The 21,207-nt window shown below is 33.3% G+C and overlaps 1 protein-coding gene across 1 annotated transcript in view; it reads right to left on the reverse strand.

Annotated features, from left to right (window-relative positions):
* Nucleotides 1-1,739: 1,739 nt before the first annotated feature.
* LOC133171594 (WD repeat-containing protein 97-like) overlaps nt 1,740-21,207 on the reverse strand; it is a 58,466-nt gene continuing 38,998 nt past the window's right edge. Inside the window, exons 23-29 of the mRNA XM_061306377.1 lie at nt 19,648-19,976; nt 19,167-19,316; nt 16,820-16,967; nt 14,498-14,582; nt 8,239-8,431; nt 7,494-7,570; nt 1,740-2,032 (exon numbers count right to left, since the gene is read on the reverse strand). Coding sequence (XP_061162361.1) covers nt 1,788-2,032; nt 7,494-7,570; nt 8,239-8,431; nt 14,498-14,582; nt 16,820-16,967; nt 19,167-19,316; nt 19,648-19,976 — 1,227 coding nt within the window. The 3' untranslated portion in view covers nt 1,740-1,787. The remainder of the gene's footprint in view (nt 2,033-7,493; nt 7,571-8,238; nt 8,432-14,497; nt 14,583-16,819; nt 16,968-19,166; nt 19,317-19,647; nt 19,977-21,207) is intronic.

Raw genomic sequence — 21,207 nt, forward strand, 5'->3', positions numbered from 1 at the left:
CAAGAACAGCAAAGCCATGATTGGTCATATTTATTTTGAAGCATCCTCAGGTGGTCTAGATTCAAGTTTGTTCAAATCATGACCCCCAAGGGTAGGGTGGGGCCACAATGGACGATCAAAGTTTTAAATAGGAATATATAGAAAAAATCTTCCCAAGAACAGCAAAGCCATGATTGATTATCAACTATTAGGAAGTATCCTAAGGTAGTGTAGATTCATTTTTGATAAAAATCATGACTCCCTGGGGATAAGGTTGGCCACAATTGATGATTAAAGTTATGCATAGGAATACATAGGAATTTTTTTTTTTTAGAAATCTTCTTCTCAAGAATAGCAAAGCAATGATTAGTAATATATTATGAAAGCATCCTCAGATCGTGAAGATTCAGATTTGTTCAAATTATGACCCCTGGGGAAAGGTTGGTACCATAATGAAAGTTCAAACTTGTAAGAAAAAAAGTCACAGTTAGTCAAAGAAATATGTAAGCATCTTTTATAGTTAGTGTAGATTCAATTTTGTTCAAATCATAACCCTCCCCCTTTAAGGGGTAGGTAAGGTCACCACTTATGCATTAAAGCTTTTCAATACTGAACTGATTTTTGCTTTTTTCCTAGCCACAGTGCTCAGGTGAGCGATGTGGCCCATGGGCCTCTTGTTTAATCTTAATTATAATTCTCTGGACACAAGGGTTTAAAGAATATGAAGTTAATAATTTTGAAACAAAATCTTTTCTCCAAATGTTGTAATACATTACAGACACATGCAGCTATTTAAGAGCAGGTAAGACATTCACATTATGTAAGCCTTGCACTACACCATTATAATATGCATGGTTAAAATGAGAAGAGAACACATGTACTCCTTTTTGTGTTTTAAGTTTATTACAAAATGGTGATCAAAATTCAAATATTTCCAGCAAACATTACACTTAAAATATCGTCTTCAGAGGAATTGTTTATGCCGCTTTAACCTCTCTTTCTCTCTCCCTCTCTCTTTCTCTCAAGTACATTGGCACATCGTGACTAAAGGAAAAGAAAATATTTTTGTATCACAAAAATAAACAAGTCTAGTCTTTGTTGCAGAACACATGACCTTAATGTTAAATATCACAGCTAAAATAAAGAATGTCAAATTCAATAATAAGGCTTACTATATATACACATATTTATTACATGTAATTAGTTAATATTAATTTACATGTAAATAAAATAGAGGATAATAAAATCATTTACAATAATGAACACAAAAGCATAAACAATAATTTAAAATAGGTCTGAAAAAACCCCCACAAGTTATAGGATAAAAAATATTTACTTCATTTTATATTACTACTTGTATCTACAAAATCTATGTTGTAACCTTAAAATATCAATTATATAATTTTTATTTTGCAGAAGTACATTCTACATGTATTTGAAACTTTGTACATTCAAATTTGAATTAAGTACATAGTCAATCACAATCAAAATATGTATTCAAACACACTTTTGCAGTTGTGAAGATCTCAAAAAAAAAAAAAAAACACTTTTATCTTCCTATAAAAATTTTAAGATAAAAATTGTCATAATTAAACAAATATAAACAAAGCTTGCTTGAGAAATATGCATGTCTGCATTATTAAGTTGCTACCTGCATAGATATATACATGTACATGTATAAATTTACAGAGAATTGAAATGAACTGCATGATCATTTCTATATTTTTTTTTTTGAGTTCTAATGATCTATACTTTGTGATGAGCTGCAGGCAGCTACTAGTGCAATCTTTTATTATTTTTTTTCCTTTTCAGTGAGCTGGTGCTACAGCCGGTTCTGTTTGAAGATAAGACTGGTTATGGATAAAGTACTTCTGTGATGATTTCAGAGTTATTAGAATAGGCTCCTGGTAGCTTGGCATCAGAGCATCAATAGCACTAGGAAATGGGTTTATATACAAGGTCTTCATTGGGAGGTTTATGCTTGGGGTAAAGTGAGAAATGTCCCCTGGTACCGGCTGATTTCCTCGAGCTGTGGTAGCTGGATAACGGTAATCTGTAAAAGAATATAGTCCATTTAACAAAAACAAGAAATCTCACAAATCCTCTACATGGACCTTAAGGACCCTCTAAAATTAAGGTTTAATAATTGAGTTAATCTATTTCATTTTCAACATACATGTAGGGTACCTGAACCATTTACCCCTAGGCCTAGGAAAAGTGTTCCAAAACTAAAGAAGTGATGAATGGAAATAACAATAATTATTGCTTACTTAATGGGAAAAATTCAAATAAAGGGTTAAATTAACTACCAGTAATACTCTGGTCTAATACAATGGAAAAATATTTTGGCTTCAACCTAGGCTGAAGAAGTTATCAATATGACTAACATGGTCCTCATTCTCTGGAGAAGATCTTTTTACGATTATACATGTATGCACGATGTAAAATTTGATCTCTGATTTTAGCCCTACCCCAACCCCAGGACCCATAATTTGAAAAATAAAAAAATTCCCTAGGCCTTGTAACACTCCGATCCCCTATTTCCTTTTACTCCTACATAAAACTTTGATCGGCTACTGTCGCCCCACCATACCTCCAGCAAACCTGATTCGAACAGACTGGAATATACATTATCTGAGGATGCTCGCACAATATGACTAACCATATGGCCCTTCTGATCTTCATCATCAGATTTCCAAAGATTTTTTTCCCTATATAACCCCTTCTGAAAAAACTTGAATCTACACTATATGAGGATACTTGCCTAAAGTGTATTAGTACAGTAAAACTTGTTTAGTATGAACATGGATATAGTGAATTCACGAATACAGTGAAGTTTTTTGAAATCCTGGGCAAAATTCTTAACAATTCCTTTTAAAAATGTTATGGATATTACAAATTTGGGTATAGCAAATATAGGGATATAGCAAACAGATTTTGTGTCCCCTTACACAGAAATTCTTCTCTTTTGGTAACCATGGCAACACTATTCATTGAAATCAAAGGTCAATAAAAGAATAAGGTATCTTAGTGTAATCTACTTGTGTGCCAAGTTATATTGAAATCAGACCAAATCTGTAGGAGGTGGAGTAACATTTTGAAAGTATTTCACAGAAATATCTATTTTCAGTAACCATGGCAACACTATTCATTGAAATCAAAAACCTATATAAAAAATTATGTATCTTAGTGTAATCTATTTGTGTGCCAAGTTATATTGAAATCAGACCACAACTGTAGGAGGAGTAGTGTTTTGAAAGTATTTCACAGAATTTTTTTATTTTTAGTAACAATGTTCATTGAAGTCAAAAACCCATAAACAGAATTATGTCTCTTAATGTAGTCTACTTATGTGCCAAGTTATATTGAAATCAGACCAAAACTGTAGGAGGAGTAGCTTTTTGAAAGTATTTCTGGAAATTCCTATTTTTAGTAACCATGGCAACACTGTTCATCAAATCAAAAACCGATAAAAAAAAATTATGTATCTTAGTGTAATCTCCCTGTGTGCCAAGTTTTATTGATATCAAACTAAAACTGTAGGAGAAGAAGCATTTTGAAAGTATTTCACAGAATAAATTGACCAAGTGATGCAGAATTTCAAAAATCTGGTAAAAATACTCTTGCTTATTACAAATTTATACACTCTGTTTGCCTCCTAGATGCTGAGGAGCAGAGAAGATTTTCAAAGAAATAATGCATTTTTACTATAGATTCAACATATCCACTCTGACACCACAGCCCCTGACCCAGGGGCTAAGAAATTAACAATTTTGGAAGAGGAACCCTTGCTTATTATAACCATGCATTTGCCATGATTGCAGAGAAGATTTTCAAAGAAACAATGCATTTTCCCTATAAATTCTTAAGAACCCAGCACTAACATCAAAACCTATGATTCAGGAGTTATGAATCTAAACTTTTTGAAAAGGCATCCCTGCTCATCATAACTTGTAATTAGTATGTCTGCTAAATACTGAGGGGCAAAGCAGAAGATTTTCCAAGTAAGAAAGCATTTTTACTATATATTCAACAGACCCCCCGCCCCAACCTCAATCCTTGACCATAGAGTCACAAATTTCATAATTTTAAAATAGCAGTCATTGCTCACCATAACTATGCACTTGGTTTATCTGCTAAATACCCAGGAGCAGAGAAGAAGATTTTTAAAGAATTAATGCATTTTTACTATGTTATCAACAGAGAGCCCTGCTCTAACACCAGAATACCTGACTCAGGGACCAAGACATTCACAATTTTGGAAGAAACACCCTTGTTCATCATAACTTTTCTTTTGGTTTGTTTACCTAATGCCAAGGAGCAGAGAAGTAGATTTTCAAAGAAATAATGCATTTTCACTATATAATAAATACCCCCCCCCCCTACAGAACCCCTGACTCTGGGGCCACAAATTCACAATTTTAGAAGAGACACCCTTGATCATCATAACCATGCACCTATTATTCTGCTTTACATACAGGGGCAGAGAAGATTTTTAAAGAATGTATGCATGCATTTCTCTATATGATCATTAGAGCCCCATCCTAACTCTAGAGCCCCTGACCCTGGGGACATGAAATTCACAATTTTGGAAGAAGCACCCTGTTTATCATAACTACCCATTTTGTTTGGTTGCTTAATGCCCAGGAGCAAAGAAAAATTTTTTTCAAGAAATAAAGCACTTTCACAATATAATAAATAGAACCCCCCTCCCGCACCCCTGTTCCTGGGGCCACAAATTTCACAATTTGGGAAGATGCACTCTTAGTCATCATTATATAAAAGGAGAGAGAAGAAGATTTTTAAAGAATTTATCTTATCTATTTACATGTAGTGGGTGGGGGGAGGGGGGTGGGTTAGGGACCATGAAACTCATAATTTATGTACCCCTTCACCCATTGATGCTATATGCCAAACTTGGTCAAGTGGTCCAAGAGAAGCTGAAAATGTTAAAAAGTTTATGACTGGCGCATGTCGCACGATGACTGACGAAAACAGAGAGCAATAAGTCACCTGAGTGACTCAGGTGACCTAAAATTCATATGAAAGATCAATACTGTCTGCATGAACGGCAGAATCATTTAAGAACAAGACACTCAAATATCATGTAGAAACATGTAGCCCTATATTAGGTTATTTTCATAATGGATTGACATGTATTATAATTTAAGGATTTTTCTGTGAGACTAGCTGTTTAATAAAAGGTTGATAAGGACATGTAGTAAACCATTTACTCCATGCAACCACCTTACTATCTCCACATGTCTAAAACTTAACAGTAATATATTTATGTTCATAAATATAGCCATATCTTTATATACTCTACATTTTTTAAATAATCTATTTTCCATGCAAGTCCCACCTATTGATGAATCATGACACACTTTTGTTCATAAATACAAATATGTATGTCAGACTTTTTATTTCTTGGGCAACATGTAATTGACTTTGGAAATACCAAGTAATAGGCATGCTTCATCAAATGGTATAGACATATTTATTTTCTGTGTAAGGGTCATTAGAAATGGTGTAGTAATTAAATATTTGAAACAAGAAGTCTGTGAGCCAATGCTCACTAGTAATACCCCCTACTCTGATATGAATATACGCTCTCATGTGAATATACACAAGTTCAGTTAAAGAGAAACAGGAAGTTGACATTGGATTCTTACAAAAATAAATCACACCATATGGCATGTATAAACAATGAGTGTGCTAAAATATCAAGCATCTGCAATGAGTAGTTGCTGAGAAATTAAACTGCAATGAAAATTTGTTATGGAAATTTAGTACAGACAGACACACAGATAAACAGGAAGTTGACATCAGATTCATACAAAAATGAATCCCACCATATGGCATGCCTAAACAGAGTGTGCTAAAATTTCAAGCATCTGCGATGAGTAGTTGCTGAGAAAACTGCGATGAAAATTTGTTACAGACAGACACACAAGGGTAAAACAGTATACCCCCCTCTCCTTCGGAGCAGGGGTATAAATATTGTAAATATTTACAAATATGGCAAACACTATTTAAAAAAGGATGCAGCATGTGTAAGGTATGATTCTTAATTACCAAATCTTGAGTTACGTACTGTATCCAAAGAACTAAATTTTTAATACTAAAGCAAATAAGTTAAGCCACTAATATTTTTCAGACTGTTCAAGTTTTACTTTATCAGGGATTATTTCCTTTTAATCATTGAGAACATAATAAATTTTTCTACACTTTTTCGTTTACTTTCAAAAAAAAAACAAAAAAAAAAAAAATTCCTGCATCAGTTTGGCAGATCACATGGACCATATATCAGTTGTTGATATTGTTTTTCTTCTGTTTATTTTTCAAATTTATATGCACACCAAATCTGAATTAATTGTGACAAGGTGAAGTGCATAAAAGAAAAAACAAGATGTGTTTGTGAAACACTGATGCCCCCATATGACAGCTTATAGCAAAGGTTAAAGTTTCTCAAATGCAAGTCAAAATCCAGGCCAAAAGATAAAAAATGTTGGTACCCAAAGAAAAGTCTTGTATCAAGGAATATACCTGTGAAATTTGAAAGCCCTAACTGCAACTGTTCAAAAGTTATGGCAAAGGTAAAAGTTTTTTTAAAGTAAGTAAAATGTCAAGGTTAAGGTCAAAGTTGTTGGTATCCAAAGGAAGGACTTGTCACAAGGATTACATATGTGATGTATGAAAGCCCTAGCACCAACCATTCAAAAGTTATGGCCAAGATTAAAGTTTTTCGAAAGTAGGTCAAACTCCTATGTCAAGGTCAAAAGGTCAAAGTGGTTGGTATCCAAAGGAAGGTAATGTCACAAGGATTACATATGTGAAGTATGAAAGCCCTAGCATCAACCATTCAAAAGTTATGGCCAAGGTTAAAGTTTTTCAAAAGTAGGTCAAACTCCTAGGTCAAGGTCAAAAGGTCAAAGTGGTTGGTATCCAAAGAAAGGTCTTGCCACAAGGATTACATTTGTGAAGTATGAAAGCCCTAGCTCCAACAGTTAAAAAGTTATGGCCAAGCTTAAAGTTCTTCAAAAGTAAGTCAAACTCCTAGGTCAAGGTCAAAGGGTCAAGGAAGTTGATATCCTGAGGAAGGCCTTGTCACAAGGAATACACATGTGAATTTGAAACCCCAGGCACCAACTGTTCAGAAGTTATAGCCAAGGTTAAAGTCTCATAAAATTTTGCAAAAGTGGGTCAAACTCCAAGGTCAAGGTCAAAAGGTCAAATATGATGGTACCCAAACAAAGGTCTTGTCACAAGGAATACACATGTGAAATATGAAAGTTATAGCTCCAACCAATTAAAAGTTATGGGCAAGGTTAAAGTTGACAACAGACAGACAGACAAACAGACAAACAGACAGACAGGACAAAAACAATATACCCCCGGGATCTTTTGATCCGGGGGCATAAAAAAGACAAAGAAATAATCATTGCTAATAAAGCACCTGTTCTTATATGGCTGTAATTTTGATAAACAAACAGTATTTGATGTTGTCCACTTACCAACATGTAAATTAGTCTCCCTCTCAGGTCTGCAGGTACTTGTGTGGGTTTCACCCAGACGAACAAGGGCTGGTTTGCTGCAAATAAGATTTTTAAAAAAATTCAGCTGGGAAAGTTTCAAAATAATCTTTAGAAGCAAAGTACTGTCAAAATATGATTTTTTTTTTTTAATTTCTTGCATATTTTGCAGGTTCGTAGGAAGCAAATTCAATTTGGGGGGGCACAGCCATACATTTTCAGTTGACAGTTCTGGGGGCACTACCAAAAATTTCCTGACAAGCAAAAAAAAAAAAGAAAAAAAAAAGAAAGGTCATCAGATGTTTTTATTGAGGGGGCACAAGCATATAGTACCTATGTTTCCTATAGTAATCTATATATCGGCAAAATTATTGCCCCCCCCCCCCCCCCGGTTCCTACGGCCATGTTTTGAAATGTTTAAAAAGATACATCAATCCCTATTTCAACTTGTGTATACATAGATTTTAGATCAAATGCATAAAATGACACCTATATGAACTAAAGGTGTATCTCTTCAGAGTTCATTGATCTCAAAAATTATTCATACATTATCATATTTTACCATTGGCTCTTCGTATCAATAATATGGCCTATGGTGAACAATTGGGATTTTACATTCCTGCAATCTAATACAAAAACATGACCTCATGGAAATAAAATAATTTAAAGATTGTGTATTTAATTTAATATTTAAGAAATCTGCCATCACCATGCACTTTTTACATACTGTGGTATTTTGGGCAGCACAAGCACAGTGTTTTTAGCCTGCACCACATTTTCTTTGGATCCGGGTGGTTTCCTGCCTCCACGCTTCAGTGAATCCAGTGCCTTTTCCATCATCATATCACAGAAATAATTAATTGCATCAATGTAAGTGGCAGAATCGATGAGTGCAGGATCAGGTGGTTTATCAAATGTGACTGAAAAATCATAATTTAGACATTATTAAACAGGCCGGGGTACATTAATCTTTCATATACATGCATGTACGAGGGTTGTTCATAGGTTGACATGGACTACCGTCATAACTTTTTTTACTTAACGTCATATTATATATATCCAAATTTGGAAAAAATATTTCAACTTACAGTAAATTCAAATGATGTGTATTAAAAATTTTTGAAATATCATGGTTTATTTCAAACTTATTAAGAGTTAAAAAATGTGAAAATCAGATCACGGAGCTGGTCAAAATTTTGTAAATTACAATCAAGACACTGAATAATGTCTGTAGTCATATCTTCTGTAAAATGACACAAAAACAGAAAAATTCTACATGTTCAAATTAGAAATTGTTTCATTGTTTCTAATTCCAAATTATGACTTAATATTTTGCATCATTGAAAAGAAATCAGTTTCAGAAGATAGGTATACATGTATTTCTTATTGAAAAAGGCAAAAAAGATGACGTTGTAGAACGTCATGGAGCAGCAGTTAACCATACAATGTTGTGTTGTACTCTGGAAAAGTAAAAAAAAAAACTCTGAAAATGCTGAAGGAAGTAGGAAATATATCAAAAGCGAGCCATGCATGTGTGTTAAGTGGTACAAGTAAATATCAAATACAAGTATTTGAATGATAGACTACTCTTCTTAGAAGATGGTGATCTGTGAGAAAACGGATTATCTGTAAAATTCTTATCAAAAACATTGAAAAGTTAGTAATGTCAAGCTAAGAGTTTGGTGCTTCACAGATGCTGATCTTGTGAAAGCACACTTTTGCAGTGAAAAAAATATAACATTGACAAACAAAATGATGCTACTGGAACAATTGTTAGCAAAATAGATTTCAATTGATAGAGAAATGATTTTAATGAGTGCACTGGTATTGGGCAATACTGTGTGAAATGTATAGGGATAGTATTTTTGAGAACCTCATGTCGGTATGTTTTTGATGTAACAGTGTTCTCGAGTTTGCTCCGTGGTTTCAAAACGTGTTGATTTTAAGATTAAATAGCATGAATTCTATTAAATCACATAGAAAAACTTCACACTTAAACAACATAAATATTTTTTACATATGATAAAGTGCTCATTTTAAATTTCTTGAAGATTATAGTATAACGAAGATTTGCATTGGTCCACAAACTTTTCCAATAACCCTCGTATTTTTGATAAAACACAAAAAATTTACTTCGTGAATATGCTCTTTTATTGCTATGGTATGAATGTAGGCTGAAGATATGAAAGCTAGACACTATGCAGATATGAATATAAGATAGATTCAAAACAAGTAATTCCTTGTCAATTAATGCATGTCTGCACATGACAGCAATTAACCTTTAAATTTAATTCATTAAATGTCAATTTCAGACATTACAAATTAAGATCTCAAAATTTGTACATATTGAATTTACAAATGATTTATAATTGCCAGGGACAGCAGAGATTTCTTTGTTATCCAGTGTATCAGTAATTACATCCTGTGAATGATTAATTAATTACCATTTTCTAGCACACAAAATTAATATGCCCAGCAATAAAGAAAGGGCATATATCAAATTAGCTTAAAAATGAACTTTTCTATCTTGATTATACTGGAAATATTCCAATGGCCTTAATCTTGTTGAAATGTATAAAATGGTTGGTTAAATCATAGCACCTCAGTAGACCATCCACAGTCTATAAGCATTGAAATGTCATGGCCTATAGAGCATTAAATGACTTTGAGTCATGTGATCTTGACCTTATACAAACAACCTCTGAATCATAACTAGACTTCTTGGTGACAATAAACTTTTGTTCCAAGAATGATTTCCTGTTGCTTTGGCCCCCAATACAAAGTTTTTTTCTTTAAAAATTGCAAATTTTCCAGACCTTTAGAATCTGACACTTCTGAACTCTGTAACTTTTACCATTGTTTATATATTGTATGATTAAATAAACTACCCTGAGGGAAAATGTGATTTTCTGAGGAAATTTCATTTAAGGTCCATTGATACTCTGATAAGAGAGGTAACTCTTAATAACATAAATGTCTATTATTCCTTTATAATTTGCAAGTTGAAATGTCTTTTTTGTCCAATTTTGCCTTGCAAGCTAATATGCTATAATTCTTTGTATTTTACTTATAAAATACATTTCTTTTAGAAAACCATAAGAGTTAAAGCAACATTTTATATGAGTGATCAGAGGGTTTACGAACCTTAAAAATTTGTCAGAGTAAACAATAATACCTTGACCATGTCCTAATGACCTTGGTGTATGTTGTTACATACGCTTTTGTCACAAACTACCTTTGTGCCAATACAATCCTCTAATGTTTTCTCCACTTCAAGTTCTGGCCAAGGCAACAAAATCATATTTTTAAAACCTGTGACCTTGACCTGTCAAATTACTCCAGGAATTAAGAACAGGAAATACCCTCAAGTCACAAGCAGCCATTGTCTTAAGTATACGTATAAAGCTTCCAAAGTTTGTCCCTTTCAAAGTTGTGGCTAGAATCAGAATTTAATACTTTTCACCCTGTGTCCTTGACTTTGTCCAAAAATGACCTTGGTACAGTGTAAAGGGTCAAGACAGACCTCTGGTCACACACAACCTTGTATTATGTATGAGCCCTCTCAAGTTTCTCAGTTTCAAAGATAAGTCCAGACAAGAATTTCACTCTTTTTATTCATGTCAAAGAAGTTATGTACAAAGTCAAACCCTTAAACTTGTTTTTTTTTTTTTTTTGGGGGGGGGGGGGGGGGGGGGGAGGGGGGATGAAATTAACTTGTGATATCCATGTTTGCTATATCTGTGTGACTGTCATACTTATTAAATAATAAAAAAATAATTCATCTGGTTCCCATGCTGAAAAAGCTGTAGTCTTTTTTTTTTTCAATTGTTGGACAGTGTTTTGGTAAGTGAAATGAGTTTCCCCAATATTTGACTTGCAGAGATCATAGAACAAAGAACACGAAAAGAAGCCAGCAATTTGCTGATTATAAAGATGTCCTGCATTTCTTCTAGAAAATCCCAGAGAAAAACCTGAGTGAGTGAGTTGCTATATTAATTTGCAGACATTTAAATTTCTTGAGACCTTTCAGAGTTATACTTAAGCCCTTTTACCAGTATAATGCAATGGACCTCCATTTTACTAATACAAAAAAATAATTAAAATTTGATTGAATTTCTCTAATTATTGTAAATTTTTACTAAGTAATCATGTGTACCCAATGGTAATCAATCTCTGGATAACTTTTAATCTTTTCTAACATCTTACAGTGTGTTTTCAGGTTACTGTTCCCATTTCCATCAGGAAATTACAAAGGTGTATTAAATTTTTATCCCTAAGTAGACAGAAAAGAAATTCTTTGATATTTAGTAGTATTTGCTTAACCAGTTAAAGAACACTGAATTTATATTACATGAATTTATTTAATTAATCATGCATATGCTATTTATCTAATGATTGTTTTTTCAGGTTACAGTTAACACGTACATTTTACTGTACAGGTTACACACAGGCCCTCCATCAGAAAAATTATTTCCTTATAGATGGGGAGAAATTTGGTATAAATTTACTAATTAATTAATGGATGCAGCTTTGCATATCAGGACCTCGTTTTACAAAAGGACTTACAACTAAGATAAAAAAATATTTGTGATTGTAAAGTATTGCAAAGCTATGTCAGTTCTTTTGGGTCATTTTTCTTTGACCTGACAACATTATGACCAATGCCTTACAGTCAGGCTAACGTATTACATGTGACTGTCTAAGAAAGATCAACTAACAAGTAAACAATTTCAAAATATTGAAACCGTACTTTTTTTCCACACTAACAGTCAGGTAGAAAATTGTGCAGATTTCTTAAGATTACCACTATATGCCTTCAATGTACTCTAAGTAGGCAGTGGGACAAATTTCTCACAGCAAATTTGTGACTGCGTACATAGCATACATTAACACCATGTGTAAAAAAAAAGTACTTGTACAATAATTAAGGTTCTGATCATGACCTATGTGTACTTTTGGGTTGCAGCTCACATTCTTTCCAAGATTCATCAACTGATACGATTTGAGGATCGATTCCTCTCAATTCCTTTGCAGTATGCAAGATATACCTAACCCTAAAACAATTTGATCATGAATAGCAATATACCATATAGCAGGTTTCTTAAGTGGGTGTAAAATTTTGCGTTTTGCTTGTACGTAAAAATAAATGTATGCCAGTACTTTAAGTGGAACTTTTTTGGCGGACACAGAGATCCATGACTTTTCAAAAGAGAGGAAATTAATCCATCTTTTCGATGAGTTTCGATCAGTATGTTTAGTATACGTTTGAATATTGATTTAAACAAGAGTTTGAGTAAATACCAATACCAGATGAAGGATACAGCATGTAACGAGAGACTGATCAAAGTTATTTATGATAGTTTCCTTGTATTCAGTACTAATAAGCAAGGGTGCAAATTTAGCGATTTTAAATTTTAACGATCTACTACAAAACCCGCTAAAATAAGCAAATTTAGCACCCCGCTAAAATTTTTCGCTTTACAGTAATTCCTATACTGGGTCAAAGTGACCCCTATATTATACCTTATACTTTTTGGTGATGTCGTACAATACAACTTTCCCCCATGATGCACCAACTGATATGGTTTAATTGGTATACATGTATCAATTTGACTTGTCAATACATTGGGTCAGAAAAAGAAGATAACTGGTATAATATTGTGGAAATAAATATAATATAAACCAGTGACTGGAAAGAATTTAAGTTAATAAAAGGTCCCCTAAAAAATGAGAATGGTTAAGAGTTGAAGAGATTAAGAGTCCAAGATCATCAATGAATGGTTTCTAAAATTATGCACTCTAAAAATTGCATTTTCTATGCTTCTTCAAAAGTTTCTCAGAGATTTATTGCTATAATAAGAAATATGTTGCATTTACATGTAATTAGTTGATAGTGTTTCCTTATTTCAATTAATTTTCATTGCTCATTAAAATGAAAGTACAATTGGCTTCAGAGAGAATGACTGATAATAAATAACTTATTATTGGACAGTTTTTATTACATCTTTTCCATACATTACTTTATATACATATATCTAATATTTACTTATCAAATAAAAGTATATATTGCATGTTTTTGTAGAATTTGTTTTGCTGATTTTTACTGCTTACAAAAGACCATGATACTTACATAAATGTGACAGGAAAAATTGCAATTTAATATTACTAAAAAAAAATTATCATTACTTTGGGCCATTTCAATTAACAACACGTGGGGTATATGTGTCTGCTTACTGGTACTCTAGCCCAAGATCTCCAGCCAACAGGATGAGTGTTCTAATCATGAAACATCTTATTTTTCATTGTAATTCACGAAATTCTCTTGGTTGAAACAACACCAAGGCATGCACCTTTAACATTCAGTATATTTTGTTCCTGGTTGGTTCGATAAAATCATAGATTGATCTTATTACATGCTATAATTGTACTTTATTATCACCTGTACTTCCAACTACATTGTAGCAGGAGCATATTTAACAAAACAAAATTTAAACCAGACATCTCTGATGAGACTGTAGCTTTATGTTTTGTACTTATTTAAAATGGAGAAAGAAGGAGCACATACCTGACTTTAAACCCCCCTCCCCCCCCCCCCCCCCCCAACTTTTCATCTAGTTTTACAGTAACAGAAATATATATTTTAGTAGCCAGGGCAACATTGTTGTCAAAATTAAAATACAATATGTATAGAAATATTTACATGTATGCATCTTAGTGAAGTGTATACCTATACATTTTACTGAAATTAGAATACACTGTTGGAGAAATAACATTTTATAACCACTTTACAAAAATTTTATTTCCTAAGCATGGGCCCATAAAAATGCCATTCATTGAAACATAAAAAGCAATAAGCAGAATTACATGTATTATCTTAATGTTTAGGTTCTGTTGGTTTTTTTTTGAATACTATTAGTAAGATTTCTTGAAATAAAAAATCATTTTCTTATCAGTGTTTTTCTATCAGAATGTTAATGTATATTTACCTGTGATGCTTCTACTTCTTGATGTGCGTTCCTCTGGAAGTGTTGTGACTGTCTCCTGATCCTCAGGTATCACATCTCCTCCACCCTGTAAACAAATTTACAGCTGGTTAGATATCAAAATGTAAGTTTGCAAATTGCATTTTTTGTAACATACACATATATAGCTGGTTTAAAATTTCATACTGTATAAGCATTCATATTTACTGCTGGTTAAATGACAGATTGTAATTAAACACATTTACAGCTGACTTAATATCAGGTTGTTACCATACACATTAACAGCTGGTTGAATATCAGATTGTTACCATACACATTTACAGCTGGTTGAATATCAGATTGTTACCACACACATTAACAGCTGGTTGAATATCAGATTGTAACAATACATATTAACAGCTGGTTGAATATCAGATTGTTACCATACACATTAACAGCTGGTTGAATATCGGATTGTAACAATACATATTAACAGCTGGTTGAATATCAGATTGTTATCATACACATTAAACATTAACAGCTGGTTGAATATCAGATTGTAACAATACACATTATTATACTTTCATGTTAAATACTAAAATCTGATTGGTTTAGACACATTTAACAATCCGTAATATTACCCTCAGCGTTAGCAACACACTTGACAACGGGTAACATTACGAAAATATCACATGCGTTCAAATCATGCGCGTACGGTTCACCGTAGAATTCTCAAAACGTCGGTTGTGCGTTTGAAAGAAGCCGAATAAACGACGTCAATAAAAGCTTGCGTCCGATGTAGCTTACTTGAAAAAGACAAACGACAGACGAAACATCCTTGCGAGTGCAAACTTTAGGTGATAAAGGACTTTTTGAGTAGCAAACAAATAATAAAGAGGTTGGTAAATCTTTTACGAAGCTTTCCTATTGAGAAAAATAGAAGCGGGGAGTTTGAAAGCTTTCTAAGCGTGAAGTTAACGACGATCTCCGAATTTTTTTATGACATCCGAAATCAATAAGACATTCAGTATAATAAAATAAATAGTGCACGTTTTTGAGGGTAACAGTTGAAATTGACACCCCTCGGAAAACCATTGTCAACCTCCGCTGACGCGTCGGTTGACAATAGTTTTCCTTGGGGTGTCAATTTCAACTGTTACCCTCAAAAACGTGCACTATTTATATATTAACAGCTGATTGAATATCAGGTTGTTACCATACACATTAACAGCTGGTTGAATATCAGATTGTTATCATACACATTACATTTTAACAGCTGGTTGAATGTCAGATTGTAACAATACACATCAACAGCTGGTTGAATATAAGGTTGTTACCATACACATTAACAGCTGGTTGAATATCAGATTGTTATCATACACATTACACATTAACAGCTGGTTGAATATCAGATTGTAACAATACACATTGACAGCTGGTTGAATATCAGGTTGTTACCATACACATTAACAGCTGGTTGAATATCAGATTGTTACCATACACATTAACAGCTGGTTGAATATCAGATTGTAATCATACACATTACACATTAACAGCTGGTTGAATATCGGATTGTAACAATACACATTAACAGCTGGTTGAATATCAGGTTGTTACCATACACATTAACAGCTGGTTGAATATCAGGTTGTTACCATACACATTAACAGCTGGTTGAATATCAGGTTGTTACCATACACATTAACAGCTGGTTGAATATCAGATTGTTATCATACACATTACACATTAACAGCTGGTTGAATATCGGATTGTAACAATACACATTTACAGCTGGTTGAATTATCAGATTGTTACCATACACATTTACAGCTGGTTGAATTATCAGATTGTTACCATACACATTTACAGCTGGTTGAATATCAGATTGTTATGATACACATTTACAGCTGCATTATTATCCATAAACAATGTACTTTCTATCATTAGTGGACATTACATCATAACTGATCAAGATGGTGCTTGATGAAACAGTTATATCATAAATAGACATGAATGTCTATAAATTCTGCAACATTTCATTGGTGGATTTTGTATCATTTGTAGATTTTAGTCTCCATGCATTAATTGCCAATTGAATTTGCAATACCATTGAATTGTTCAATGTTTTATGCAAAATCTTTTATCTGAAGTCCTTAAAATTTAAAAGAAAAATGTATGTACATGTATTAAATCAAGCTTTTAAAGTAATTTTATTGACACTGATATTTTCATTTTCGTTTATAATTATATTAGTACATGTATATATCATGCAGGTGCATGCAGGAAATTGTTTATTTTTAAATAATAGACATTTCTCTTATAACGAATGAGGGATATGCTGCTTACAATGGCTGGTTTTTTCAGGATGCTCCTGCTGGAAGGGGGCGGAGTTCCCCGGTTTTTCCCACCACCTCTCATCCTCCCTTGAATATTCTGCCCTTTGTTCATTCTCTCAATGGTGTCTGTTAGATGAAGTTTGTATGAAGTCATCCACCTGTTCAAGGACAATTAACATTGTCATTAGCAGCTAGGAATAAATCTAATGAACCACACACATTCACCTAAATCAGACAAGTTCAAGGAAGACTAAGTGTCTGTTCAATATTTATTAAGTTTTGCTGAAAGAGATTTCCACGAATGGTAAAACTACATTTGTATGATCTTCCACAGAGCTGCTTCAGTCAGAAATGAAATGAGCTGCTGTACCCAAATTTCAAGCTTTGAGAAAACAATCAAGGCACATTTTAATACAATGAATTAGTGAAAATTTGTCGTAATCATTGATTTAGTGATAATGTAATTTTTTTTCAGGCTACTGTACCTGCATGAGATTCAAGTTTAAGAAAACAAGACACATACCATAAGGTTCATATTAATTAAAGGAAATTTGAGAAAAACAAACTCAGTATAATGAATTAGTGATAATTTCTTGTTGACATTGACATAGAGAAAATTTATCTAATATATTCATAGTCTAAATTACAAATAGCTAAAAGGGGGTGATTAATATCTTCCTTGGGTGTGAAAAACACTCAGAGGAATTTGGTTATTTGACAAGTTTAACATTTAAAATCCAATAATTCATTAAACAAAGAAATTTCACTAAATATTCTTGTGCATGTCAATCTTTTCTTATGTTCTCTCTTCATCTCAGGTGTCTTTAATAATTCTGTCTGGAACTTTGTTATTTGCAACTTTAGTAACTTAACTCTTCTCTGGTTGAAGACTTTGCAATCTAAAGTTATTCTTGACTAATACAAATACCATAAGGCATTAGAATTTTTTTCTGATTCTTGCATAAGACATTTTTAATTTTATTCAAGTTTGCTTTAAAAAAAAATGCTTTGAAACTATACATGCATATGTATGTTCTAAAGAAAAAGGAACATTTTTATGCCAAAGTCTTTGCAGCATAGTATAACCAGAGTTTTTTTTTTGCTTTTAAATTGATGCTAAAAATCTGATCTACGATTAAAATGCATTCAATTTCAGCAAACCTGAGAGCTAAAGTTCAGTACAATAAAAAAAGGTAATATTTATTGCACAAACACACACAAAAAAAACTCCTCAAGGTTTCTGAGTAATATCTAGCTACAGATCAGCACTTAACTTGTACATGAAACATTTTGAAAAAAATTAAATATTCTATTTTTGGTAACCAAGGCAACAGCTTTGTTTAAAATTAAAAAAATTAATAGAATTATGTATTTTGGTTTTGTTTACTAGTACTTTAATTAGGTTTATTAAGATCAGACCAAAACTGTTGGAGGTAAGGCATTTTTACAGATTTCACAGAAATTTCAGGAACCATTGGCAACAGCTTTCAGTGATTCAGAAATAAATAAAAATATGATACACAGAATTATGCATCTTAGAATTATGTTTCTTATTGTATCAATTTTTCCACCTATAGCCACTTACACACGTATCCAACCTCAGCTCTTGCATCTTCCATTTTTTAATCATCTACCTACCTATTTACTCAGAGCTGACATCTTCCAATAAAATATCTTCAACCCATTTATCAAGCATCAGCTGACACATTTTCCATTTAATTAATCATCTACCTTCTGTCTAGCCATCCCTGACATATCTTCCAAGGACAAATTATCTACCATAGCTGAGACATCTTTCAGTAACAAAATTCACCTACCTATCCAGCCATAGCTGACAGATCTTCCTGTTACAAATTCACATACCTATCCAGCCATAGCTGTCAGATCTTCCTGTAACAAATTCTCCTACCTATCTAGGCTAATAGATCTTCCAGTAAAATTTCACCAACCTTTCCAGGAATAGCTGACAGATCTTCTTGTAACAAATTCACCTACCTGTCTAGCCATTGCTGACAGATCTTCCTGTAACAAATTCACCTACTTATCCAGTCATAGTTGACAGATCTTCCTGTAAAAATTCACCTACCTATCTAGCCATTGCTGACACATCTTCCTGTAACAAATTCACCTACCTATCCAGTCACAGCTGACAGATCTTCCTGTAACAAATTCACCTACTTATCCAGTCATAGTTCACAGATCTTCCTGTAAAAATTCACCTACCTATCTAGCCATTGCTGACACATCTTCCTGTAACAAATTCATCTACCTATACAGCCATAGCTGACAGATCATCCAATAACAAATTCTCCTATCCAGCCATAGCTGACAGATCTTCCTGTAACAAATTCACCTACCTATCTAGCCATTGCTGAGACATCTTCCTCAGTTCACCTTTCCTGTCTTCTTCATCCACATTCCAGATATCCCAGGAATCCATCTCCTTAGAGAAAAACTTCTGTGGATCTTGATGTCCAATGGAAGACAAAAGATCCAGTACTGTCATCCTGTAAAAGTACAGGTAAACCCATTCTTACCGATATTTTACAATAACTTTAATATTCACTGTATCTTTAGGAGACTTGTAGAAATTAGAACACAATTGAATCTACACTATATAAGGGTGTTTACTTAATGACTTGACAATTTGTTACCTTATGCTAATTCGAGAGAAGTTTTTACATATTTCTAGATGAAAAAATAACGTTTAATGTTTTCAGTGGACTTGCAGATTGATTACTATTAGAAAAAAATAGGATGATAATCTATTCTTCAGGGCTTGAGCAGTTTCACTGTTTGAATCAGTGGTAAATGAAAAAGATTTGTATAGCTATTTACCTAACTTCTTTATCTCCATCCAGGAACTGTACCATTAACTCAGAGACAAACTCTTTGTCCTTGACCCCAAACTTGCTCATGGCCCTAAGAGCTGAGATTATAAAATTCTTCTGCTCTTCCACCAGACATGTTGGTGGTTCTTTGTGGTGGTTTAACACAGCAATGAGGTTTTTGGAAACAGAGTGAATGGTCCCATCTCCTATGTCCTCTTGGGTATATAGCATGGCCATTGCATCTGTGACTGCAATTTTGTGCATGTACTCAGCAATACGCAGAAGTCGACTCAAGGTCATCATGAAGTTATCAGCTGTCCAGGGCTTGGGAATATTCTAAAATATAAGTAATACAGATACATAAAATTTAGGCATACATTAACATAGAATAATGCTTAATTGTTTTATGGGAGGGGGAGGGAGGGGGGTTCTGTCCTCAAGAACCTTTGCTTGGTTTCGGAGGATAATAGATCTTATAGTTTGAAGAAATAAAGACAGCCCACTGCTAGTTGTCATATATCGATAACTTGTATTTTCATGGAATATGCTGAGTTTATATTTTTTTTAAATTTCTGCAAAAACGGCCATCAGGTTTGGTATTGTGCATGTATTTCTATACAAAAAAGGAAGTAATTATTCATGCAGCAGACAATGTCCGATGCATGGTTAATTTGTCCGATGTATGGTGAAATATATACATTTGTGGTATCTCTCTATTATATAAACATGCAGAGAGCAAATATCTTCATACCTGTATGAAGTTTTTTCGAAGGTCATAGGTCATTACGTGACCTAATCACATAGCGCAGTAATATCTACATAAAAAGACTTACTCCACTAAGCAATATAGCATGTTTTTCATGCATAAAAATGTACAAAATACGCAAGTAAAATAATAATCATTTTATTTACAATGTAAACGAGTATTTAATACAGTTTTTGATCTGTTTTACATAGAGAATAGAAAACTACATGTTATAAGTTCCATGTCTGAGCTGCATAGTCTCAACGTTTACCCTTATTTTTCTCGCAGACCTCTGAATGCTATATTTTTTTTTTCATTAAACTTTACTCACAATAAATTTGAAAATCTGTTGAAAAATATCAATGTAATGCAATCACGCCACAAACAGCTGACAAACACTGCACTTTGGAAGTTCGGTAGGCACACCTCCATCATCGAGATCGTTGTGACGTTGTCTTAATTAACAATGTAAGCTGTCGCCAGTGTCTCCACGTCAACATCATAAATTAAAAAATATGCCTTACTGAAATCGTAGATTTTATGTTTTTGATCAAATTTTGTACTTGATTTCAAGTTATTTGGTCCGGACAAGTGTCTCCATCCATCCCTCTCCGACCGAAATTCCTCCAACTTTTTATTGTCAAACATCGGACGTGTTTCTTGTGTTTTTTAACATCAAATATGGGTTCTCATGAATACAAAATTTCCCAGACACCAATATGCTCACTATAATTGATCACAAGTAGCCTTTCACAGAATATTCCCTTCGAAACAGAATCTTTTGCCAGATGAATTTGAAGCGTAACCGCTTTTCAAGCCGAT

This window comes from Saccostrea echinata, unplaced genomic scaffold (genome assembly GCF_033153115.1).
Source record: "Saccostrea echinata isolate AGI-Se365-2 ecotype Australia unplaced genomic scaffold, CSIRO_AGI_Sech_v1 ptg000054l, whole genome shotgun sequence".
Classification (NCBI taxonomy): Eukaryota; Metazoa; Mollusca; class Bivalvia; order Ostreida; family Ostreidae; genus Saccostrea; species Saccostrea echinata.